Consider the following 27,741-nt stretch of genomic DNA (forward strand, 5'->3'; position numbering starts at 1 on the left):
ATCTATTAAAAACCAGAGAAGTCTTTATCTGTGCGATTCGCAGCAACAGCAGCAGCTACCAGGCAAAAAAAAAAACAAGTCAAATCTCCCAAAATTAATATGTGTTAACAATCCCCTAATAAACACATTGCATGGGGGGGTTATACCAAGAAACTGTAGGTCTGAGCTTATTGTATTATTGTATTAACGAGATGCAGCTTGACAGAGAATCCGAACAGTAGGTTTATTACTTCCTCACAGCTCAGTGGCTTCAAGCCAGCCTTAAGAGCTGTGTGTTTATGAGTTTATAGACAAAAGCATTCGGCGCTGGAGTTGCATAAACTAGTCGAGAGATAATACACTCTTAAAAATGAGAAAACATAATACTTGTGCCATTATGCTCGTTATGGCTTCCTGCACAGCCCGATTATGATGGACTGAATATCCAAGGCGAAGAAAAATGAAAGAATTTCATGTTATATGGTGTGTGATTGTCACAGCATGGCTGAAATTACAGTGTTGCAGCATGTACATGCAAACAACGATACGATCTTATGACGTGTTCGATAACAGGCCAACTTTCAGATGCAGAAAATGTACAGTATAGAAACAAATAAAACATGCCACAAGGGAACATCTGTATTTCTGAAATATTTTCAAACTATTTTGAAGAACTTACCCTACTTTTACATGGGAAGCGTAGCTTGTCCCTTGTGACTGCTAATTGTGTCGATTGTGGGTTAATTAATCATAGTGAAAATTATTTGCTTAATTGATATATCGTGCTGTTACTTGTGCTAGCTTCTTTAGCAGATTATCAAAGCAAGCTAAGCTAACTGTATTATTACTACTACACAGTGCTTCCCTCCAAGCTTTATTTTTTCCCTAAATATTTTTTCCCTATACATGTTAAATGAGATTATGAAATGCAATTACGAGGATAAGATGAAACCATGTTGTGAGTCTGGAACTGAAGAACTGTTCGACTTTTGCACAATTTGCAGCAGGTATTTGGATTTGACGTTTTAAGCTTGTGCTATTTTGCATAGAATCAAGAGGTTTTTGACACACTGTCGCTGAAATCAAACGAATGCCTGACGCTTGGTTGCTTGTTGGTGTGTACTTAGGTTTATGTTTGATCAATCTGGCAACGCTCCAAATCAGTAGCAGGTTATTAGGCTGCAAAATATGGGCAATAATAATGTATTGGGATTATATTGCCACACACACACACACACACATACACACACACGTACAAACTTTGCAGATTGGTCACATTTCTCACAATCTGTGATTTGTAAAAATCAACATCACATAGTACAATACTGTGATAATGATTAATGAATATACTGTACAGTAAAATGTGGCTCAATATAACAGTTAACTTGGCAGACTTTTAGCACTGGAAGTGAGACACAGGACACTGCGTGTAATCTGTCCGCAGTCTGATCAGACTTATCATGTTACGTCCAGCAGAAGCTTTGGTGACCCGAGCAGTCAGGTTAAGCCACAACAGGCCTCATGGTGTCTAAAACCTGCAGGCTGTAAGTATGGACTATATTTGAATGTGTGTGTATGTGTGAGAGAGAGAGAGGGAGAAGGGGCAATGTCTTGTTCCACTCCATGTCTCCTCCACAGGCTGGAGCAGGATTAAGTTCAATCTGGGCTTTTTCCTGTTCTGCATTAGCAGGTTAGCCACAGCGAGGTCGATCAGTGGAACCGAGTAAAAAGCTCCGATTTCCTGACCCCTGTTTCTGTAGACCTCTGTAAAGCTTTTACTTACTTTTACTCACCTGGATCTTCTTTCCATTTGATCTACAGAGCATTTCCTTCGCTCTCTGACTGACCGAGTGATCTCATGGATCTTTTAGTTTGTTTTATTTGTTTTTTTTTTACATTGCAGAAAGTCCATCACTTTGCCATGAGCCATGTTCAGCGTTTTCTTAAGCTGGTTATAATTTCCTGCATCCTGTCAGCACTGACATTCATAGTCTAAATAAAACAGCACGCCAGCTCCTGTGCTGTTTGATCTCTGTTGGGTCCTTAAGTGTCGTATACACCCTTTTCTTTTAAGATGCATTTCAGGCTCTTAAACAGTTCCATAGAACATTTTAACTCTCAGATATAATGGAATTACATGCAGTGAATCGCAAGGACCATTTATTACCAATGTAGGTCAAAATGTAGTCATTCCAATACTTTTTAAGTACATGTGCACATAAAAAAAGCATGACTGTGTCTATCTTAATTATAAAATTTCACCATCTCTATTATCTTTTAATCAAATTTAGTCGATTAATTATTTCTCAAATAAAATGTTCTTTTTCATGAATGGTCTGTATATTACTTGCGTTTTTTACATGTTTTGCAAGCTATTACAGTACGTTGGTGAAATCCAACCTGTAATCAAATGCAAAAAATCTCACCATGCTAATAAACTTAGTCTTTTCTATAACATACAGCATACGCAGGACACTGTGGGCTTTGGTTAGATGTACATTTAGTTATTATCAGTCATTCTGCTCTGTATCAAGGTCACTCGATGCAACCTTTTACGGCAAGTCACGGCACCGTTTACAAAATGTAATAAGAAGCAAAAACCCGATCGTTATATGTGTGCTGTAGCTAATAGAGACATCGTTTTAAACTCTCCACTCAGAACCTAGTCATTATGATGGTTTTTAACCAATAGAAATAGGTTGAAAAGCACACGGAGTGAATTGTGTTAAAAGTCTAATAAAATATATGATTGCTTTGGATACCTGCTGTGTTAGGAAATGTAGTGGAGATTGCTGGGCAAAATGTCCTGTACCATCTGACTGGTTTGACCAAAGTGGCCTTTTCTGGTTTTGCAGGGGAAAAAACCGCAGAACAAATAAACTGTTTACTGAAACCTGTTTTACTGATCTCAGTTATTCCGCTGTGATGAGTTGAATTATGTTTGTTCTCTCAGCAAGAATGCTGCCATTTGCTGCCATGCATGGAATACTTTAATCACACAGGTAGTACCAGGTGTCTTAATACAGGACACTTACCATCCGTGAAAACAGTCTACTACTTGGGTAACTCGCAATTTCTGCGAGGTCTTCACTCTTTGAGCCGGGAAAGCCTCTGCATTGCAGAGATCACAAGATTTCCAGTTCAGTCGCTCATGACGAATTGCACCACCTTTTCATTTTCTGCCTCCTAATTTTATAATTCTCCAAAGAGGGCGCTTTTGCTGCAGCGCCTAAATATTCAACCTTGACTCATTCCCGGTCTTCCACAGCCGAGGGGAGGGAAAAAAGAGGATCGGAGAATAGAACAGACATGTTGCAGTTCTAGGAAACGACTAATCATGTTAATGTTCTTGTTTATTTCCATGATCAGTTATAATCTGTTGCCCCCGTGGAGATCATATCTCTTCATACGGATTTCTGCATGTGTAGCACTGCAGACCTGACAAACCGGACTTGTAGGACACATAAAGAATATGTCACCGTTTCTTTTCCACGCACGTATTTTCATGCTTTTGAGACAGATTTATGAAGTACTGAAGGCTGAGTGGGGCAGTTTGTTAACCCTTCTAAACTCTCTGGGGTTTTTTTAAAGAAGGAAAAGATATCACAAAAGTAATGTTTTTCTCTGCTCTGCTTGACTACGTTTCTCTAATGAGCTCAAATAATAATTCTTGCAATCACATTTTTATTACAGCCATGATGATCAGGTTGTTTTGAGATAAAAGGCAAAACAGAAGCATTAGAATGACTCGTCATCGTAAGTATGAAACAAACAGAAGATTTCAGTTTCAGCCACGTTCCCTCAGTCTCTTGTTTCAACTTACATCTGCTACCAGGATCCCCAAGCACATGATGCTGATTTGTGTGTGACTTGCACTCATGGTGTAACAAGGACTTTCCCAGGTTTAGAAACTGTTCTGCTTTTTATGAATAGCCTCTGAACTAGAATTATCCATATATTACATACAACTGTGCATAAACTATCCAATAAAGATGATTTTCTGTGGTGTAGCGGCGTAGTGCTTGTTCTTCAGTTCTCTGGTTTCTTTCTGCTGTCCAAAATCATACAGATAGGCTACAATAAATTGTCTGTAGGTGTACATGAGTGTGTGAATAGATGTGTAGATGGGATTGGGAATGAATTCATTGAATAAAGCGATTACTGAAGAATGAATGAAGGAATGAATGAATGAATGAATGAAGGAATGTCTTTCAGTCAGGGTGGCTGTAGGTCATTTTTTGCTTTAACTAATCTATTGTTCTTTCTAAACCCATTGGAGAAGAAAACACAACACAGTCCTCTTGCCACATTTACACAGCCTTAATTTCAAGAAATGTTTCACCCAAAACCGAGCAGTGAATGAAAGCCAGCCGAGTTGAAATGACACGGAATCAATCGTTCATTTCATTCGGGACCGCTGCCATTCAGTCTGTCAATCAACATTAAAGACTCGATCAATTTAGCGCAGAACATTTCACATCATTATGGCCAATGACCAATGGCTGGCTCTAGGTAAAATATCTGATTTTTCTGATGATTCCAATCCTAGTTTAACTTTGGATGTTGTTTCAGAAAAAAAAAATAGAGGAGAAAAAAGCTCTATTTCCAACAGAGATGAAGCTCAATAACATCCAGCAGCCTTTACCGAATTAAGCAAATTATGCCTTTGTATTTATAAGAATGTACGTATAGCCAAGTAATTATATTTGAACTGGCAATATATAAGCAATTACAAATAGAAGTATAAAGTATAAAGCCAAATACGTAAAACCATTATCTGTTAAATAAAATAAATATAGTCATATATAGTTATATGTGAAGTGGCCCACAACCTTAGAAAGCTGTACCAGTGTACCAGACGTCCAGATGCAAATCTAATCAGTTCTCACCTGAATCGTCAAATAAGTATAACCATGAATTCTGTAATGAAAAATCTTTCTTTGGGTGATTTTGAGCAGATGTTGGACGTTGGGCGATCAAGGAAATGTAAAAAGAGTGTGACGATATTGTTGTCACGAAATCCCCCTCGTAGCGCTGTACACGTGTGTCATTTGTAGCGCTGTACATGTGTGTCATTTGTAGCGCTGTACATGTGTGTCATTTGTAGCGCTGTACATGTGTGTCATTTGTAGCGCTGTACATGTGTGTCATTTGTAGCGCTGTACATGTGTGTCATTTGTAGCGCTGTACATGTGTGTCATTTGTAGCGCTGTACATGTGTGTCATTTGTAGCGCTGTACATGTGTGTCATTTGTAGCGCTGTACATGTGTGTCATTTGTAGCGCTGTACATGTGTGTCATTTGTAGCGCTGTACATGTGTGTCATTTGTAGCGCTGTACATGTGTGTCATTTCTCTATCCGTTTTCTTTCCTCCTGCTACATGCCTCGTGTTTCTGCTGCTGTCATGTCATTGGTGTGCACCTGTACCGTGTTTAAGCCCTCATTATACCTCTGCCTTGAGCCTTGCTATAAATAATAATAACGATCACATTGATTTCACAAACATCGCATGCATGTTACAGTTGTGTTTCAATAGCCAGGGACATGGAGTGCTAAGTGTTTTTTGGCTGCTCAAGCAACCAATCTGTTCAAACCTGACATTTTAAAATATATTTTAGAATCACGGTGCTATAAAATCAAAAGCTCTGGCTCAGATCGACTGAAAATCGCTGTAAAACGGTGAAAATAATAGCCGTAAAAAGTCAGAGCTGGGGGGTGAGGGGTTTTACTGCAGCAGGTGGGCTTCGTGTTTAGGGATCCTACATTGAATAGGAAAGCCATGAAATATTAGGTCTGTATTGAGCATACCCTTTCAGACAATCAATTTATACCTAGAGGCACTAGCAGAACAGCGGAGATAGAACGGCCACAAACCCACACAAGCGTAGAGGAAGAATCACTTAAGCTGTAAAAATGCATCGCCCGCTATAGCGCGGAAAACAAGATAAATATAGTTATCACGCTGCATCTGTCAAATTGAGCCACACGACTCCGAAAAGAAGAATGTGGAATGTTCTATTGTTCCCCGACGAGGAATCAGGCCTGATACTTTGTGCATCAGGAAGGAGAACGAGCCTAAGAGGAATGTGATGTGATGTGATGTGTGTTTGCGTGCATGTGTTTGTGTGTGTGTGTGTGTGTGTGTGTGTGTGTGTGTGTGGAGGGGATGAGTTCGATTGCTCCACCAGCTTGTTTTTTCACTGTCCAAATTGAAAGCAAGCTCCACCGGGTGCAGGCGAGCTCTCATGCATTCTCATGAGCACAGAGAAGACCGTTCACACACGGACACACATCAGCATTCCAGCCCCATGCCAGAGGTGGGGAGACATAGAGCACCAAATCACAAATCATGGCCAAACAGACCCATTGAATTGATCTCAAATAGTCCCCATCAGACCCTCCACTTAACTAAGCCGTATGTCTACGCTGAAACATCGTATTTTCCTCTTCGAACACTTTCGGCAATTTTCTCTCCATCTTTCAAACGCTAGTCCTTAAATTCCAGAAGCTGGAGTGCTGTTTCTACGTGGTGCAGGTACAATTATCTGCAGCTTACGGTCATGATTTTTAGCTTGCTTAATTTCCAAAACATAATCTGTGATATTGGTGACTGTGATATTGGTGAGTGCACCGAAAGTTTGCTAATTGGCAAACATTAGATTTCATTTTTTAATTGACTCTAGTGCTTTAAAACACAAGCCTCTCATTAGCATGTTTTTACTTACCCGCTAGCATAACTGGGGTAGCATATTTATTTGAGTCTAATTGTGTTTATAGTTAATATTTAAAATAACAACTCAACTTTTTTTCTTTGCTGAAGAAAACCAAACAGAATGGTCCTGGAGAAGCGTTATTTCATTTCACTATGTACTGCATCAGCTATATATAAACTCGACAATAAATCCATTAAATCCTTTTGATAGGCTAATCCTACAATCTGAACTGTTACCAGCTCATTGGGTACACATTAGGTACCAGAAGGGTACCAGCTCGTTGGTGAGTGGAGCTTGTTCTGCTAAAGAACCTAGTCTGAAGCCTTAGCATGTAGCACCCAAATCAGTCTAGCAGTCTTCACAGCGATTAGACCACTATTTTATTTGTATTCATTTACTTAGTTTAAGAAGCTACATGTACAGTAGATACTACACACTAAAGCACAATAAGCCATTTGCTAGTGTAATAAATGTAAATTCAATCCTATATACAGTATAATGTTGTTCTTAAAACACAATTCCCCCATGACAAAAACTGTTACTCATGCCCTCAAGTGCCCCACAATATGCTTTTAAAAACATGGCAAAAAAAAACAAAAACAAAAACATATGATGTATGTAAAACAAATATATTCATTATAAACATTTTCTGCTACGCATTGTCAATAGATAACCGAAAGATTTGGTTGCTAAGCAACATAGCAGGCAAAGGTTAAGGTATTATGGGAAGAACAATGTCTCAATTGTAATGGTTTTTGTTGCTTAAAACTGAATTCATAAACAGTCACAGGTGTGCATATAGAAGGTTAGCAAGAAAGTATAGGATGTAAAATAAATTGTTGTTTGTTTTCCAAGTCAGCGTTTGCTGGATGGTTTAAGTAACATTAACATGAGACGTTCCTCTCGTTCTCGCTCTCCTATCTTTGTCTTCCTTTCCCGTATTATGCTCTGGCCCTCATCAGCTGAAAAGAGAAACGACTAGCTCAGCCAGCGGGGCCAAATTTTCCATCCAAATCTCACGGCCAACTTCTCAGTCTCACAGGCCAATCAATGGCACAGAGCAGCGTGGCGTGATTGATAATGATATTGAGATTGATTGTCTTAATCCTCTCCCCCATTGAGTTCCCAAGTCCCCAAACAGACCGTACATCAGTACATGTTCATGCACTTCAGAACCAGTGAGAAAGGGAGAGAAAGAGAGTGTGTGAGAGAGAGAGGCTTGGCAGGAGCTGCCAATAGATAAGTGAAATAAGGGGGCGAACGAAAAGAGCCGGTGATCCCTAAAGGCCGGTGCGCGGGCGGCTAACCCACCAGATCCACAGGCGTTGGGCTTTAAATTGCTCAAGATTGCCTGGTGGCATGCGCCTTAAGGGAGATGCAGGCGGGGGAAAGCATGGCCTTCGTTAAAGAGGAGCAGGAAGGAGTGGAGGAATGATTTCCTACAGGAGCAGGATAACAATGAGGGTCGGTAATTGCTGAAGTGGCAGAGGGAGGGAAAAAAGAGAGCGGTGCAAATTCTTGTTGGAGGCGAAAGACAGGAGAACGAGTGAGAGAGAGAGAGAGAGAGAGAGAGAGAGAGAGAAGTGAAGAAAGATTCAGGCCTGCTTACTGTTTAATATTGGTTAGACACATGATGGTGATATACACTGTCAGTGTTTTAATTACAGCGATAACACGGACATTAATTCTTCATAATTGAGTTGCTCAGATCTTCACTCGGGTCACCGCATGTCAGCTTTTTGATTTTTTTTTTTTCTTTTACTTTCTAGTTTATTGATGAAAGCAAAACCCACACAGCTTTCATAACCCATATAATAGTAGTTCTCAGTGAATAAAGCTAAACTATGACTCATACAATTCCAAATAGTCTCTTTATCTACTCTATTTTAATAGATGTTAAGTCTATATGTGAGTATCTGAGTGTGTGTAAATGTGTGTTTGTCGTGCCATTGTGTGTACGCCAGTAATAGCGCCGTCTCCTATCATTGTGTACCACCGAGAAGTTTTCCCTGCATCTGCTAGCGTTAAAAGTTTACTTTTGTTCCAGGTGCAATAACAAAAGGCCTTTTAAGTCTGACTGGAAAATCTTTAGGAGAAATTGGCTTCTCTATTGAGGGGCAGCCGTATTGATTCTTGCCCCTGGCTCGCCGCGCTAAAAAGATGGATAGATTTCTTTGAAAACGCTCCGAATGCGAGGCTCTAAAGACCATTGTGTGTTCGCACGCAGGAGCAAACCTGTTTAATAACATACAGCTTCAGCCAGCATCTCCCCGTAAACCGTTTATGGAGCCTGAAAGAGAGAGAGGTGACAGGGACAAATTTTTCAGGCCCTGGAGTCCCCTCTCTCTCTCTCTCTCTCTCTCTGTCTCTCTCTTTCTCTCTCTCATTCTCTCTTTCTCTCTCTCTGTCTCCTTCTGTTGCTCTCTGAGAAAATGAAATCTCTTTAAAGCACTTCCTCCTTTGACACACACAGGCTTGGTCGATTACTGAACCTGTCGTTCCTGGTTAGCCTCAGTTGCCTACCTGATGCCAATGTAGACAGGAGGCAGTAAAATCACAGAGAAGTGCACTCGGATCACTGCAGTTCTCTAGCTAACTAGCACTCTCCCGACCACAGGACTATTTTACTCTGTGCACATATTGTCCAGAAGTTGCATTTACATGTACATTTATTTATTTTGCAGGCACTTTTATTCAAAGTGACAATCATTGCCTCTAGGAAACAAACACTGCACACCAAATCAAATTCCTGTCTTGCCTTCTAGCTGGTAGACAAATGGAACGTGGCATCTGTATTAGTATTTAAACCCAAAGTGGGTGTGGCTTAAACAAGAAAAAAATGTATTCTACTTTATTTTTTAAAGTATTTATTTAGGATTCCAGTGCACACCTGTAGCCTGAGCCGGACTCGTATATGCTCGAAACGTTAGGTGAGTGTCTTTAGCAAAAAGTAAGCATTTTCACCAAGGGCACATATTTCAGCTTTGTCACACACTTGTCAAGTACCGTTACAATTTTTGATGGATTTTAATGGAACAGGATGCATTCAGGGACAGGGAGCGGCTGGCAGACAGAAAAGGAGAGTCGGGAGATTCATTTAAATGCGCTGTTCTTCCCGGGCCCTTTTGTTTTGATTTGCGGTAGTCGTCCCTGTTTGACTCCCCGGAGGTGAGTAGTGAAATAACACTGGCTTTTCATTTCAAGGACAAAAGAAGTGACTTCAACCAAAACATGACCTTCGAACGGACACACTTGCACGCTCGGCTCCCTAGAAATCAGGTTTGAGACACGTGCGCAAAGACTTAGGCGAAATAATTGTATACTAGGCTGGGAGTGAAAGATTTGCGTCAAAGACCTTTTCAGGGTCTTGGGATGGGGCACAATTAATCTATCATTTAATCAGCCGATCAATCAATAACTGCTCTAAGCAATAAGAACAGAAGAAAAAAACAACATTGAATAAACAGATACTCATTCCATGAGCAGAATGCTAAAACGCCGGTAAATTAATTCTACTTTAGCTTAGTTAATCTTAGCTAATTCAGTTTTATCTGCATTGACTCCATGTCCTTTCTTTTATCAGTGTTTTAAAGTGACGTTTCGGCATTAGTGCATTAGTGAGTCAAAAGATATCACTCCTGACACGTTCAGTGACTACTTAATCACAAAAACGCCCTCTTTCAGCAGTGCGTGTTTGTATGTATGCTATGTAGGATGTTGAAATTTGGGAGCATAATGACTGAACATTGACGGAAGCTAATTCAGACCCCACGACTCCACGACGCAAAATCAAAGATTTACGCACATGGAAGCAAACGTACATCTGTTGAATGCATACACAGATGATCAATGGGCTGACATTAAGTCAGTGTTTGCCAACACACGCTGTGGGCCTCACACAGACTCACTCACACACACACACACACACACATGCTAAGGGCTTCATGCTGCTCCGAGCGCCTCATGTAGGGCAGAAACGGCCTTTGAAAATATATAAAAGATTAGCGGCATGTGAAGTATTCAGCGGAGAGCTTTCAATGACAGCCCCGGCTCTTCTCCACAGAGCTGCCATGTTGGAGGCTGCCAGTGCCCTCGTTTTCTCTGCATTTGTCTTTTTGATGTATGACACTGCATATTAAACAGCATACTAACCTGCTCCTGCTTATGCCGAGCTGCATCATTCAGCGGGAAAAGCAAAACACTAAACAAGGAGGTTTATCTCTCAGAAAGACTGACACAAGTCACATTTATCCCTCTCATGGGAAGCTGTTAAGGAAAAGCAGGAAGCCTCAGGGATGGCAGGGGTACCGGGTGTTGTCTCTGTTCATACTATTAAAAGAAAAAGGTTGTCTGATTGTAGTATGAGCGATCTTGTCAGTCTGAGCTAATTGGCACTATTGGCACGGTGTTTTGCAAGGTTGGTTTGGCACTCCCTCGTCAAGCCGCTTGAGCATCTGGCTGCACAGCTGGGGCCACATAACCAGCCCAGTGACCCGGTGAACACACTCGGGGTCCTCATTAGGAGACAGAGAGGAATCTGTTGGCACACCGCTGACCGGCTCTGTTAATTAGAGTAAGCGTGATACCAGCAGCAGCATTTAAAGTACAGCGTAAGTAACACTGGAGCTGACACTAAGATCTTATTGGATCTTATGCAAATTTGTGAAATTGACTCTCACAAGAGCTCTACTCTAAATCAGACATCATTTTTTTCATATTTTGTTATACTATATTTGTTAACTATGGGATGAAAAAACGGGATGCTGACACTTGCTGACTGTGAAGAATTATATCCACAAAGGCTTTCCACGGCTAATGAGACAGAGTTTAAATACCTCGGTGGAGAAAAATGAAAAGCCGGACAGAATCGTATCGTCCTGCCACTCAGCACACAGTCACACACAAAACAGAGGCATTAGTTCAGAATACTGTACTACACAATACTGCTGAATTCTCAATTCTGACTGAGCAGATTCATTTTGCATAACAGTAGCTCTGTTACTATTGGACTTAAATAGGTGACTTCACAGACACTTAAGATAAATAGTGTAACAGTTATGGAAGGAGTCTCCAGTGTCAGCTCTGCGTAACAGTAAGTAAGTTTTCCGTCATACGTGTGCTTGTGGATTCCTGGTCACATGGACAAGCTGCATTTTTGACTCATTAACTTCAAGAGAGAAAAATATGAAGGCTGTTGAATGAAGGAATGAATGAAGGAATGTCTGTGGTCATTGTCTTTGTGCTCGGGTCTTCATCAGCGATCATTTGAAGACTTCGGCAGGAAGGAATTAGTGTCGAGTCTGTAATGAACTCAGAAATGACCCTGACACCTGCTAGTTCCTCAGGAGCTCTTGGTTACACAATTCTACTCGACTACAAACTGTTGTAGAAAGGACATTATTTACATTTATATTATATCCAGTGTCACTCAAATGAGGATGAGGTTCCTCTCAAGGCTTCTTCCTCATATCATATTCTTCCTTTCCTTGTCACCGTCACCTCGGGTTTGCTCATTAGGGATAGATGTTAGAGATAAATAGTAACTTTAAACATACAACATACAAATTTGTATTTTGTTTCTAGTATCATGTTATAAGAAGAATCGAAGTTATATAGAAGAATCCAAATTATTTAACTTGTCTTCATGAAATTAAATGAATAAAGTAAGTGAACTTTCTTTATTAAAATATAATAAACAAAAGTCTTATTTAAACAAAATTGCTGTGGTATAAGAGGAATAAACACTTTGAGACATGCAGTTATTAGAAAACAATCAACTTCAGGGTGGTACTAATAGATTTGTGTCAGGCAGTGATTGATACACTAGTCCATGGATGATTGTTTTCCACTATGAGCATGGGACAGTCATGGTTTATTCCTCAATTATTGCGTTCCCAATATATATATATGTTACTGAAAGCCAGGCAAATCCACTAGCATTGAAATCTGGAAGGCTTCGACAACTTCAACTCAGCTGTCTGCATTTTCCAGACAGAAGAGTTTCCATTCGCTCCTTCCAGAGTCTCCTGACAGCACTGTGAGAAAAGGATGACAAGGCCATTCTCCAGTCTTTTCACTCTATTTTTTTTTTTTTTTTTTACTGAGACCTCCTTAATGTTCTTTCCATATCCAAGACAGACAAGAAACACGAATCCATCAGCAAAGAGCGGCGAATTCGGATGCAGACAATATAGACGTATCTATCGGCTATCAGCTAACAAGCCGGCTTTAAAACCCAGCCATAGCATAAAACCCAACCCCAGACAAAACATCCTGCTTATCTCCAAGGAAGATTTCACCAAAAAAACACACAAACATCTTAGTGCAAGAATTTGCTTTGCCTATTGAATGCACGCATGCCCAAGCTTACACAAGAGCACAAGTACGCCATTAGGCAGTCCGGGTATCGATGATGATGTGAGAGAGAGAGAGCACGCTGGGGCTCATTTGCAGCCTCATTTGGCCATTTGCTTTAAATGTCATCTCTTAGATGAAGGCAGCAAAACAAAAAGCATGCACACACACACACACACACACACACACACACACACTCCATAGAAAAATAAGTATCATGCTTTAGAGGTTATGATGGATTGGTCCTGGCATGCTGATACAATGCTACTCTAAAGCCCCGAGAGAGTAAAACCTCAACGTTTCGGACTTTCTGAGAAGACGCACGCAACAGCGCACAATGGAGAAAGTGCCGTACGAGCGCAAGTGTGACTGTATACCTATGACAGATGGTGTGTATATGTCTACTCCTGTGCATGAGTGAGGCTAAGAGTGAGGAGGTGTGCACATTCATGTTCCTGCCCCTGTGTAGATTTATTATAGCCTTGTGTGTGGCCTAATAAAATATTGATGCATTGCACCTTTGTTTTCCATTTGCTGTGGAGAGTGCATAATGTTTCAGGCCTCGCTTAAGGTTGTTCAGAATGCACTTAGCGTGTAGATGCGAGAGGGAAAAGCCTTTCTCTGGATTTCTAAGTGACGTGGTTAAAATTACAATAATCGTGTGCACCTGCTGTCTGCCGCACAACTGCTCACTTAAACCAGCGCTACAGTTTAACTACTGCTCTCCTGTAATGGCTCATTACAATAGTTTAGCAACACACCATCAAACCAAACTGTCCTGCAAATTTGTTCTGTTGTGTAGAGTTTTTACAGACAGACTGACTTCAGAAACTTGGACACTGCTTTGTTGGTAAAAAAAAAAACAAAAAACAAAAAAAAAAATAATAATTTGATGTACTAAGTATCTGACTGAAATAGTGGGGATTTCTCTAAATAAAAGGAAACAGGGTTATTTGAAGTTTGATATTAGTAAAATGTCTAGAAATAGGGTCTCATAAGTGTAATTATTTAATAAAAGATGCCACAGGAACTGTGGAAAAGAGATTTTCGTTCGTGGTGTAACAGGTGAAACCAGTTTATATTCAAAATGGCAGATGATGCAATACTTGTTGTCAAAAAAAGCCATTCAGTTACTGTGATCGAAAGTGTTTGAGATTGTAGCTCTTTTTCTTGTGTTTCCTCACTTCAGTGCTCCCTCAGCAACGACGCAAACAAAGCTGTCAGTAATGTCCATGTCCACTGGTGTCGCAGTGTCTCACCAGTGGAAAGACCTATAGTAAGGTGTTTGGTGTAAAGTAAAGTGCAGATGAAAAATAGCCAGACGGCTGTGTGAACAAAGGCTGGGAGCTCATTTTGTTCAGAATGTAAAATATGGAAAAACAAAATCAGTCCTTGAACACGTTTTAATATGTCAAAGACATTCATTTTTACATTCATTCATTGTAAACAAGAGCAGTTAAGTATCGAGTGAATAATCACTATCAGCTTAAAACAAAGTAAAAAGTGCCCCTTTAATCTTGCCACCAAAAGCCTCTTACTTTGTTTAGGTAGGTTTTTTTTTTTGTGACAGATTTGAATGCTAGATGAGAGCCTAGCTTCCGGCTAGCAAAAAATTAGTTTCTGCTTTCTTCTTGATGTCTTTCTTTTTTCTCAGGTGTCATTAAAATAATGGCACTATAACTCAGAAGACGCACACACTTCACTGCATGCGTGTGGTCACATCTTCATCAACTCGCTGCGTACGTGAATGCACACGTGCGTCCCGCGGGAAGGATTAGGATAGATGAGAGCTAAACGTGAGATGATCGGCGAGGGAAGTTTGGTCTCATACCAGCGGGAAAATGAATCAAATTTATGCCCGATGGCGCGACAGGAGCACAGCGCTTAACGATGATGGAGTTTGGACACTTCATTTCTGTCACTGTGGAATTGGCCTGCCGCGCACCTAATGATGGTAATATATGTTACTGTGCGTCTGGCGCAGCCATCCTTCTCTCCATCTCACTTAAAACTGCACTCATTGTTTGGCAGATTGCATTATGAACACCCGTATTCGAGACAGGAAAGGGGAAGAGGAGGAGGAGGAGGAGGAGGAGGAGGTGAAAAATAGGGGGCGAGAACATACTTTATATGTTCATTTATTTTCAACATGAGTTAATGGAAAACGCTACAGCGATATTAATTCCCCTTTCTCTTCTGTCGCAGGTGATTGCAACTTCGAGAAGCCGTTTGGGGCGTGCGGCTACAGCCAGGGACGAGATGACGACCTTGAGTGGGAGCAGGTCAACACCAAAGAAAAGCCTTCTGCAAACCAATGGATGCCTCCTGGTGAGCTTTACATAAACTCTCATAACCAAACAAGCTTCACAACCAAAATAACCACCCACATGCACGTTCCTCTAACTGCAGTCCACTGAACTGAACTCACACATAATCAGGTCCTTTAGCTCTTTACAGATTCAGATATATTTATATAACCTAGTAAATTTACAATACAGTCATTTCTTTGCCAAACACTTTTATTTAATGTGACTTACAGTACAAGTGATTCAGCAGAGAGCAACAGGTTTCTGCTAACAGAACGTTGTACTGTACAAAAAGATACCTAGTTATCTGTATAGAGCCAGTGCTTGTACACTTACACGATGCCTGTGAGCATTTGGTCTGTCATCAGAAGATCCTGAGTTATCTGTGTTATTTGGGTGGGAGGGACTTCATGCTCTCACTGACACTGTGAGCCCACCGTGGGTGTGTGTTAGTTCAAGGTATTCTGTAGGAAGGTGGCAAAGGTGTTCATGCCTTGGAGAAGGAATGTGTTAGCCTTCATCGTCCTCGCCAGCTACCCCAGGTGGGTAAGGACTAGCAGGTGATTGAAAAGGTGGAGGATGTTTTAAAATACCAGTTACTTTTGATAACATTTACATTAGTAACATTCGATCTAAAACAACAACAAAAGGTGTGTGCAGTCTATAAGAATTTGAAACGAAAGACATTTTTATGTGGAAAAAAACAAGACAATGGTTCATAGCCTTCTCGAATCAAACACACCAGTTCTGCACGTGTCAGAGATGTTTATGTCTTTATTGAGAGAAGCTTGTTGACAGACAAAGTAAGACAAACGGATTCTTTACAGTGTAATTAACATCATGTTTCATGGATTTATAGTTCCATAAAACAGCACAAAAGCTGGGCTGAAGCTCCTACCTGCAGGGGATAGTGCTTAAAGAGATTAAAGCTCATGGAAATGGCTTAGAAATAAATAAATAAAAAAAAACCAAATGCTGCAATGACCACAGCTGTCACTCTTTCCAGCTTGTAAGTTCCCTACAGTTATACAGCTCCAGATCTGACTGCAGGTACAAATGAATTAATGGCTCTAAAATGAGATCACCGCTTCCCGTATTGGCAGCTCTCACATCAATATCAGCGTTGCAGCCAGTTGATGGGACGAAGAAGAAAAGTCGTGGATTGAATCTTAATTTTAAAAGTTGCAACCCCCAGCAGCATTGAAGTATATTTGCTATCCTACAGTATTTTTTGTTTCTCATGTCTTACCATATCTGCGTTTCTTCCCTTTGCTTTTTCTCTTTTTGTCTTTACTCTTCTAACAGTGAATTTTGATTTGATTTGAGATGAGTCAGGAGCAGAGATGAGACTGTCAGCACCTGCAGGATTAAATCAAGACTTAAGCCATTTTTCCCCCACGTCATCACAAAGATAGCACTCTAATTGAATGAATATTGTTTCCCTATTAAATCAAATGGGCACACACACAAATCCACATATACACACAGTGCCGAAAGATAGATCGTGTCCGTCTCACGTTCCTCCTCCTTCTCCTTCCCTCCTTTCTCCTTTTGTCCCTTAGAGTGACAAGAGAAGTCAATTGAGCAGCAGCCATAGAATTTAATAAGAGGCCTGCACTAATTCTGAGGTGTCTTTGTGTTGTATTGAAGTGTGTGTGTGTGTGTGTGTGTGTGTGTGTTCAGTGAGGATGATTGTAACTCAGGAGAAATGAACTGACAAAGCGAAACACATTTACTTTGCTGGAATTGATCTGTGTGTGTGTGTGTGTGTGTGTGTGTGTGTGTGTGAGTGCGTGTGTGAAGAGAAGGAAAGATAAAACGCCATCTACTGTCCAGTTCTGACCTGTAAATGGACACTCTGTCTCTCCACGTAGCATCTCCAAGCTGATCATTTGTCTAGAAGCTTCCATTTGCATGACACTGTGATCGTATCTTCCCCTCAGGCTGTGCATTTACAAGGCCTTCTTCCACGCTCCCTCTTTAACTGGAGTTAATTAGCAGTTTCTGGCTCTATCCCTCTCTATGAACATCTTAAAGTACCAGACAATGCGCTGATCTGCCTTTCAGCATAGTGCATATCTGTCTCTATGTCTTTCTATGTGAAGGATGTAATAGAGGATGAGAGAGTACACAAGAGAGAGCCCTCCTGTTTTCTGGAGTGTCCATGCAGATTTTATTGTTTTTCCTCTAATAGGCGTCATGTTTACATGAATCACATGCAACATGGCCACAGATGGCAAGATAGCAAATGCACACAAACATGCAAACTTAATTTATTCACTTCTCGCTGAGCATATTGACCATATTATCATGAATTATAAACAAGTCACGCTCACACAAACACCAACTACTGACTTATTCACTGTGTAACGTAATCATGGTTGGTGTTGTTGATACCCTTGTGAACATGCACACACACATATTCAGACCTTAAGAGATAAACAAGCTTAATCAGAGGCACACAATCCCGGTGAGATTAGTCACCTGTGACAGCATGCAGCCGCCTGGCCATCTCATGCCTGGAGAAGAAGGTGCCTGGAAGCACAGCGCATGACTGTTTGCCCAACGCTTTTTAAAGTTTAAAGCACCCCAAAGGAGCTCTTATGTGTTCAGATCAAAGCAGGTTGTACATACTGGCAGATCAATCACCCAACACCAAATTGATATTCTCGTGTTGCAGAAGACTCATCCATACCAGCTATATTGATCGACTCGAGAAGTCTGTATCATTCGCTTTTTAAGATACTTTAAAAAAGGTTTTGAATTTGAGTAAGTCATGCCTGCACAAGGGCTCGCTTTTAGAGTCAACGTTCTTGCAGACTAACAGCCATAGCAGCAACCATAATAATAAAAAAAAAAAATAAAAATAAATCACCTAATGTGTGCTGAAGACTTCCAGCAGTGAGTCATTTAAAGACATAAGCAATGGCAACAATGGCAACATGCTGTGACTGATAAATTACATTGAAATGTTTGACCTATTTAATAGTTAGCTGCAAAGTACACAGACAGTTTTTACACTTTCTTCACAGTTTTTTGCTATTTTCTGAAATAATATTTCTGATCAGTTAACACATCTGAATATGAAGGGAAATGAGACATGAAATCCTTTGCAACCTCATATCAGAGCCATGTATGAGCCGTGCACTGATGGGTGAAGCAACGTTTGTGAAAAGCTCTACTTAATTACTCTTAAGTTTCTTAAAAATGTTTAAATGTTCAACAGCCGACATGAAGCAGAACATCTGCTACAGTATGTAAATACGAACAAGAGACACCTAAAACCTCTTGATGCACCCTGTAACAATGGGAAAACACACAAACCCAACATGCTGGGGTTGTGAAGACCAGAAAGCATATAAATTTTAATTTTTGTGAGATGCCCGAATGGGTGCTCTGTTTGCTTGATGAAAGGGCCAGGAGCCGAATGCATGATTTAGCAGCTTTAACATGACTCAGAGAAGCTTATATAGATGCACAGGAACCTCTTTTTCATGATGAGTAAAATTAGCTACACACACTTAACAAAGACGACCCATCTGTCATGAGTTAACTTCACTTTAGGTCTCCAGGTGCTTTTGATTTTTCCACGTATTGGTTTCAGTCTGGGGGGCACGGTGGATTAGTGGTTGGCACGTTCGCCTCACACCTCCAGGGTTGGGGGTTCGATTCCCGCCTCTGCCTTGTGTGTGGAGTTTGCATGTTCTCGCCGTGCCTCGGGGGTTTCCTCCGGGTACTCCGGTTTCCTCCCCCGGTCCAAAGACATGCATGGTAGGTTGATTGGCATCTCTGGGAAATTGCCCGTAGTGTGTGATTGCGTGAGTGAATGAGAGTGTGTGTGTGTGTGCCCTGCCATGGGTTGGCACTCCGTCCAGGGTGTATCCTGCCTTGATGCCCGATGACGCCTGAGATAGGCACAGGCTCCCCGTGACCCGAGGTAGTTCGGATAAGCGGTAGAAAATGAGTGAGTGAGAGAGTGGTTTCAGTCCTTTCTCTATCCCGTCTTATCACTGGTTTGTTAACCTACTGTGTTAGTTTTGTTATCTATTCCCTTTTTTTTAACAATTTTTTTTTTTATTTATTTTTTTTTATCATATTGTTCATTTATGAGTTTTTATTTTCTTATTTGAGATTGCCTGCATGTTCAGCTAGGATGATAACTGGATTGCACACAGTAAAGCCTTTACCTCACACAGCACACTATACCTTCTCAACGTCTTTCACTCATTTTCCTTTCACAGCAGACCTGAAAGACTGAGAAGAACTCAGGGTATGTGTGAAATGGTAACTAGGTCCAAAGTGGGGTCCTTAAAACTTAACCACTGCGTCTGTGATTTTCAAATGATGTTACAATGGTGAAAATCACATCCCACCATTATGGGTTCTATCTGGCTCCAATAGTTAGCCACAATAGTATTGCAGCAACATATTTTCTTATGTTTTTTATTCATTTGTTTGTTAAATTAATCTGTCCTCAGGGGGGTTGTGATTCTTTTTTACAGTACATTGTAGAATTTCCATTATTGTTATTTCCAAACCCTCATCGAATACACTTTCTTTTGTCTTTGTAATTTTCTGAGATGAGAAATGTTGGATCTTGTTAGAATCTGAAGGCCGGTTCAGTGCTTTCAGCAGGTTAAACCACTGAAAGTGATCCTGCTTGCAAGATGTTTGGTTGCGCTGCTTTTGAAAAAGTGATCATAATTAAGAGTTGTTTTGCTTCACAGGAATAGCAAATGAAACAAATGACTCTAACACATGGCAAATACTTTTGAAGACATGCCGTGGGTGAAAAAGTTGCTTCTCTCTGTAAAAGTCCTGCTGGGATCTGACCTTGCTGTAAAACTCAGTCTGTAATGAACTCTAATTGATGCTCTACTTTTTCTGTTTTTTTCTATTTCTCACTTCTGAACAAAGGCCCAAGCAAGCCCAAAAGTATTCCTGACTTCCTCGCTTCCCTCACGCAGTTTGTCTTTATGTCTTTGCTTTGCCCGCTCCTTTTGAGTGTAGCAGGCTGGCAGGAGCAGTGTGGGTCCTCTGTGGGTCCCCAGAGTAGTCTTGTGGGAAATAATAGGCAGGGTACGATGGAAATGGGGGTCTTCTAGCCTAGATTAATTAGCTTTTTTTTCCACCCGCGCTCTATTATGCTAAATACTATATCAATCTTTGCTAAGCCTGAATGCCTTATTGTCTTGGTTGCAAATGACTATGCAAAAATATGTGTGCAAGCAGGAAAAAATTCAGCTTCTAGTTGACAAGGAGAGTTTCATTACTCAAGGTGTTAAAGCAGGAGAGTGTTACGTTTTTTTCTACAAGGACTACATCAAGTAATCACTTCAAAGAATACGCGTATATATTGCACCAGATGCACAAGGAATGTTTTTAACCAATATAACATTTCTCATCTATTTTCTAACAGCAGTTAGTATTTTCTGTCGCTTGTCTCAATGGAATACTTCATATTTATTTCTTTTTTTTATTAATTTCCATGCCAAATGTTACTATGTTTTGGTTTGTGCCATCCAGAAATCCAGAATATTCATCTCTCAAGATCAAAAGTCATTATTTTAATGAAGTCTTGACTCGGAATTAGTTGTGTTCATTTTCTCAGCCTCATTAACTGAATTAAGCACTCTGCATAATGCTTTACTTTACCCCCGTCTGTGCATCCAAAAGTTGCTGGCATTGTCATTCCAAAGGGAAGTGAGGCATGTGAGGAAGCCGGACTGAAGGACATTAGGCATCTGAATCACATCAGACAGACATGAAAACCGTTCAAAGGGAAGGCACAACTGTTATGTGAAAATAAGCTAATTAGATTCTGTTTGTTTAATCATTGAGGAAAGTCAAAGAGGTGAGCAATGACCTCTTTATATGATTATGGGGCAAGTAGCAAAGCACAAGCATCCATATTTTTATCTGATTTGAATTCATGACAGCAAGCAGAACTGTCTTCTTAGTCTCTTCTCCAGCCTTCATCTCCTGATATACAGCATAGAATATGGATAAGTGCATCTGCTAAATGCACTAATATACTGTAGAACCTTTTGCTTGAACAAACCCACTGTTATCAAAGTTATGTTTTTGTTCCTTAGGTGTGATCAGTTAGATTGATTATTATAACAATGAATGGCTCTAAAGTGTCAAGAGTGAGAAGGGTAATGATTGATATACCTTTATGTAAAGGTGTATGAGATCAGTAAACCTTTCAGTAAGAGTGTATGGGACTGGTCGGACATTCAGTGACAGTGGTCGGGATTGGTCAGTCTTTTGGGGAGAGTGGTTGGGATTGGTCAGTCTTTTAGTGAGAGTGGTTGGGATTGGTCAGTCTTTTAGTGAGAGTGGTTGGGATTGGTCAGTCTTTTAGTGAGAGTGGTTGGGGTCAGTAAACCTTTCAGTAAGAGTGGTTGGGATTGGTAAACCTTTCAGTAAGAGTGGTTGGGATTGGTAAACCTTTCAGTAAGAGTGGTTGGGATTGGTCAGTCTTTCAGTAATAGTGGTTGGGGTCGGTAAACCTTTCAGTAAGAGTTTATAGGATTGGTCAGATTTTAGTAAGAGTGGTTGGGATTGGTCAGACTTTCAATGAGAGTGGTTGAGAGTGGTAAACCTTTCAGTAAGAGTGTATAGGATTGGTCAAACCTTCAGTAAGAGTGGTTGGGATTGGTCAGTCTTTCAGTAATAGTGGTTGGGGTCGGTAAACCTTTCAGTAAGAGTGTATAGGATTGGTCAAACCTTCAGTAAGAGTGGTTGGGATTGATCAGGATTTCAGGTTGGTATCAGTAAACCTTATAGTAAGAGTGTATAGGATTGGTCAGACTTTCAGTGAGACAGATCTTCAATGGAGGGGGTGGAATTGGACAAACTTTCAGTGAGAGTAGGTGGGATTGATAAACTTTCAGAGAGAATGTATGGGATTGATAAACTTTTAGGAGAGTGGGAGGGATTGATAAACTTTCAGGGAGAGTGGGCAGGACTTTTCAGACTTTCAGTGAAAATGGGTAGGATTTGTTCAAAAAAAACAGTCCCACACAAACATTTTCCTGTCCTCTTGTTTGTCACTAATTCTTGTAAAGAGTAGCACTGCGATTCCAGGGGAACTGTATTTCATTCTTATTGCTGTATCTGCCTGTGATGAGAGCAATAACATGATTAATTTGTTTACTGTTTGTGCCAGCAAAGCCCAATCTATGTAGGTAACTCAGGTAGTTTTGATTCGATATGCAAAGCAATTTAATGATTTTAACAGTATTCAGGAACACAGCTACAGCTTCTTTGCCTTTGTTGCCTTTGTAACAGATTTTTCTATATTGGAAACAAAACTTCCAGCATTTCTAAGATTTACACTTGTTTATGAATCTCATGTCATTACAGTGTTTAGATAAAACTAAAGAAATTTGTGATGATCTAATAATATCTTGATTTCGAAATGGCCAGTTAGCTCAAAGCTAAGCAAGATAGAGTTTGTATTTCAAATGATTTAGATTCATTGAATTCTTTACAAAGCTACACACATATCAATGAGCGAGTGGATGATTAGTGAAAATATTTTTCATCAGTGAGTTACAGAGACCTTTCTATAAGAGAACTGCATCATCAGTGTTATTCCACCTCTCATTTTTCCATTAGAAAGGATGGAGTGTGGAATGGGAGAAAGATCTGGAGAGGCCTTAGGAAAAATTGAGTTGAGGCCACGGCTCCTCACGTTAGCCTGCCTAACCTCACAGTGAGAGTATTTTTGATTGGTGGCAAAATGTGAGAATAGCCTTGTCCTCATTGACATTTTCGAGCAGCTAGAAGCTTTTCACAGCGTGTGACCTCTCTCAGTTTTATTAATAAATGAGAACTGGAGGTTTTGGGTCTAAAGAATGGCCCTTCATCTTGATTTCCAACCTCATAATGATTTTCACGGGGTTCGGGACCTGAACTGGACTAAAATAATGAGTGTCATTCATTAATGCAAATTATGTCATTCATTTCATCCATGGCTGAAGCCACAGTGACACAGTGACAAAGATTTTCCCAACATCCAAACCTATAGACTTGATTATTGATTTGGCACACAGTTTGATGTTGCCTTGCACTAAATAAGATTATGCAACACCTTTTGGCAAATATTTCTCTAGAATGCAGAATATTTTCCCCTCATTCAGCAATGTGGATATGAAAAATGAAAAAGGATTGTTTATCCCCAAAGCTGAGTTTGATCAATATGTCCTGTTTGGTTTTAATTATTCATCCAATTCTCCGCTTTTTTCTTTCAGTACTTTATATTGTTGTGAATTATTGTTTTGTCCAGGATACTGTTTTCAAAGTAATAAAGAGAAATTACAAAAAGTCCATTTGGAGCACTCAGGATAGTGGGAATTCAGCTTGAAAAAAACTAAAAGGACTATGCTAAGATCAAGATCATGGTTTTTATGGATAATGTCCATTTACATTTATAATGTCCATTTACACCATCTTCAAACTGTTCACTGTGTTAAGCATTAATAAAATTACCGCTGTATTGTCAATTATTTTTTCAGAATTCAATCCAACCTGAGAGACAGTGCAGTGCATGCCACAAATACTGTTAACCCAATTTAAGGCTGAAATTATAATGGGGTTAAGGGGAGTCAGCTGCGGCAAGTGCGGCAAGCAGAGACAAAAGGCAGAGGATGAGTTCATGTTTGTGGTCACACTAAAATTAAAAGATGCTGAATTACCGACCAGATTGGAACCCACAGCAATATCCATTAGGGGAGTTTGTGCTGGAGCTGGTTTCTAGAGGCTGTGCATGCTGACATCGTGGTATGCAAAGTAGGAAAACAGGATCCTTTAGCAAACAAGACTTGGACCTCTGGGCCTCAGGTGAAAGGGCTGTTTCCACATGGGGCACATTGCACACAAACTAAATAATACAATGGAATGATTATCCATTGTGATGGTCACTCACAACTAGCTCATTAGGGCATGTTGAGATAAACCTTTAGAAAAGAACACAGACTTAGTATCGTGAGTCCAAAGTGTGCATCGTGAAACCAAACGGGTTCTCTCAGCTGGACATGCTCAGACATGGTAGTACTCAGAAGGTCAGATAAAGAAAAGTGTGGATGTTCCAAGGCTCCTTCTTATTCATCATTCTACCATTAGCATTTCAGCCTTTTTATCAGCAGTATTTCTTAGCTGTCTTTACCACTACAACGGTCTTGTGGGTGCTTGAAGCAAACCTTGCATTGGTTCAAAGGCATCTGTTTACTAGGTGCATTGGAACAAATACTCCTTCAGGTGCTCAGGAACTCCATCCTACCCAGTTACGAATGAAAGAAAAAAGCTTAAACATTTAGAGAGGTCCAACTCTGCTCGATCTACTAACTATAGCTTTTGTAGTACAGATGTGTAGAACCAGTTGCAAACTCTAACACTTGTTGTTTTAGGGTATTACTGCTTTCAGTCTGTTTCTTATATTCACTTTGTGTAATTAATCTCTCCAGTAATGTTGATGACTAAATAGCCCCTGCCTACTGAATTACAAGAATGTATGCAGGTAAGATATTGAGGAACGGTAGCCTGGACTCATAGAAGGCTTGATAGGGTATTTCTGCTCTCCTTGTTGGAAATCCCTTTTGGAGCCAGTGTATGCTTCTTGCTGCAATACTGATAGAAAACATAAAAATCACAGTCACAGCTCGGTCTTCAACCACCTTACAGATGGCACACCAAATATGCTGTAAGTGCTTGGTCAAGGATTTCATTTTGAAGCTTGGAAAATTAATAACAGAACCAGCCATGTTTGATGTGCGGCTCTTTTTAAATATCTCTTTTAAATCAACGAAATATTTCAAAATAACTCCTACATCTTTCTTTGCAAAATGTGAGGAATACAGTAGGGTCGTTATATATGTTTCTTTCCTTCTTTCCTTTTTTTTGTTTGTTTGATTAAAGGTTAACTTCTTCATTTTTGTCTCCGGGATGTGTAAATAGACAGGATATAGGGCAAGAGTGGACATGACACCATTCCTGTAAATTCCAACCTTTGCTGACTTTCCGAATCGCTTTGTGGCATAATCAGTTCCACATTTGATTATACTATCGCAACAGAAACGCACCTGTCTGATATTTTATTCAAATTGCTGCCTGAAATATTCATTTCCCATAAAATCAGGCGTTCTTATTTGTCACAGTTACTGAACAGAGAAATAGACATGCATTTGCTGAGAGCAAACTATATCAGTCATGCCAGTCACTTCAGCGTGCAATGAATTGTTTTAATATGAATTAAACAAAATATTGGATATAAAGCTGCAGTTCCTTTACTTACAATAAGGCTCTTATTCATAGCTTTTTGAGACCTCTGGTTTCAGTTTAAATTTAATGAGATTTTTCTTCCTGTGCTGTTTTGCATGATGCTCATGCAAAAGTTTGGGTGTTCAAAAGGCTTATTTAAGCGCATGTTTTTAATTAGCTGTGACATTAGCTCTGACAAGCCCACCCAGCAGTGCAGTCAGATCTTAATGAAGCCTCAGATGCCTTGTTTCCTGAGGAAAAAAAAAACTTCCAGCATCACCCCCGCAGCAAGCCGAGCGTGCGCAAGTCTGCAGCAGGGGCCACTGGGTAAATTAGCGTAACCATGGCAGGCCACAGGTAATGGTCACACCTTTTCAGAGCTGCCGGGGCTTTGTCAAGCACGTGGTCTTAAGCACTGTCACTGGTTTTACACAAACAGGATGTCTGCTCCAGTATGCAGCCACTGTGTGTTAAATTGGAATAAGAGTTGTGTTTAGTAGTCACAGAAAAGCTATATATTCATTCATATGTATTCAGTAAGCTCGCAGTGCTGATGTCCAGTGTCCAATTTTTTTAATGGTTTTTATTTATAATAGTCTTGTATTGATTAGACCTCATTGGTGGAAACTATTAACGGTGTCTTTCACTGCACATGATTCTTATATATGAAGGACTCATTTCGCTCCCCAGTAACCGCCATTTTACATTAAATTTTGTCTAGTTGTTTTTATGTGAGCATCCTGTCCTTTATGATGAGCTTTGTGTGGGATATATGATGCCCAGGGGTGGGCAAATCACCAGCCTGGGTACCCAGGACAAAAAACATGTGTCACAGCTAATAGTTTTTTATTTTATTCATAGCTGCACTACTGACAATATGCTCAGTAGGTTATTGGTCACCAGGTTTTTCTTCAGCAACTAGAGGAAGAAAAAAAAGGAGTCACTGTTGATGAAAATTTTTTATTTGGTATGTTTTTTTAAAGAAAACATGCAGTAACTATAGCATCAGTACTCATCGTGGGTCAAATCATCTACTGCATTGTACATGTCGGCTTTTGCTAGTTGGATTAATTAACTTGCATGGTTGAACAATGAGGGGGGCATGGTGGCTTAGTGGTTAGCACGTTCCCGCCTCCGCCTTGTGTGTGTGGAGTTTGCATCTTCTCCCCGTGCCTCGGGGGTTTCCTCCGGGTGCTCCGGTTTCCTCCCCCGGTCCAAAGACATGCATGGTACAGTAGGTTGATTGGCATCTCTGGAAAATTGTCCGTAGTGTGTGATTGCGTGAGTGAATGAGAGTGTGTGTGTGCCCTGCGATGGGTTGGCACTCCGTCCAGGGTGTGTCCTGCCTTGATGCCCAATGACGCCTGAGACAGGCACAGGCTCCCTGTGACCCGAGGTAGTTCAGATAAGCGGTAGAAGATGAGTGAGAGAGAGCGTGAGAGAGGGTTGAACAATGGTCGATCAGGTCAGAATCAGGGAACATGCAGGTTCCAGCTCTATCATATTACTCTCCTGGTAATATAACAGGTAGTGTTATAACGTTGTACAGTAGTCAGACGTATGCCAACTAAATCTAAATAATATCTTTTATGTGATATCTGATACCTCAGAAAATCTCTTAGCGTAATTTTACTATTATGCGCCGAATCTTCCCTACCCTTGAATTTCTAGAAATGTTTGTCTCTTTATGAATGCACTCACATACATATCACTTTAGGTTATCCAACGTTTCAGCCATTTCCAAGCAAACAATACATGAGACTGGGGTTACGAAATGTTGTTACGAAGTGAGAACCCTTAATGGAACCTCTACAGTCATGTGTTTCCCATTATGTAAGTTCCAAACCTACATAAAATGAAGGGTTTCAAATACAGCAGTACTGATCATTTTCTTTTGGCTTATAAATGTAGTTAGTACGTGAGCTAGTTATGGAGAAACCCAGCTAGCCTGCTGTCCTCAACCAAATGCACTGGATAAAGGACTCGTTACTCAGTTCGTCTATGTAAATGACTATGAAGTGAAAGTATAAGTGAATATAAAATAAATATGGGATTCAGAATCGAAAACCGGTGAAACTCCTTTCTTTGAAATTTCCAGAGCATACACAGCCTTGATTGGATC

General features: G+C 40.3%; 1 protein-coding gene across 4 annotated transcripts in view; it reads left to right on the forward strand.

Moving 5' to 3' along the window:
• Positions 1–27,741, forward strand: part of LOC132845834 (receptor-type tyrosine-protein phosphatase mu-like) — a 192,439-nt gene that overhangs the window by 33,882 nt on the left and 130,816 nt on the right. For all 4 annotated transcript variants that reach the window (XM_060870152.1, XM_060870161.1, XM_060870171.1 and 1 more), the window contains exon 2: positions 15,253–15,375. In XM_060870152.1, the coding sequence (XP_060726135.1) occupies positions 15,253–15,375 (123 nt within the window). The remainder of the gene's footprint in view (positions 1–15,252; positions 15,376–27,741) is intronic.

The sequence above is a fragment of the Tachysurus vachellii genome, chromosome 1, assembly GCF_030014155.1.
Source record: "Tachysurus vachellii isolate PV-2020 chromosome 1, HZAU_Pvac_v1, whole genome shotgun sequence".
NCBI classification, from domain to species: domain Eukaryota; kingdom Metazoa; phylum Chordata; class Actinopteri; order Siluriformes; family Bagridae; genus Tachysurus; species Tachysurus vachellii.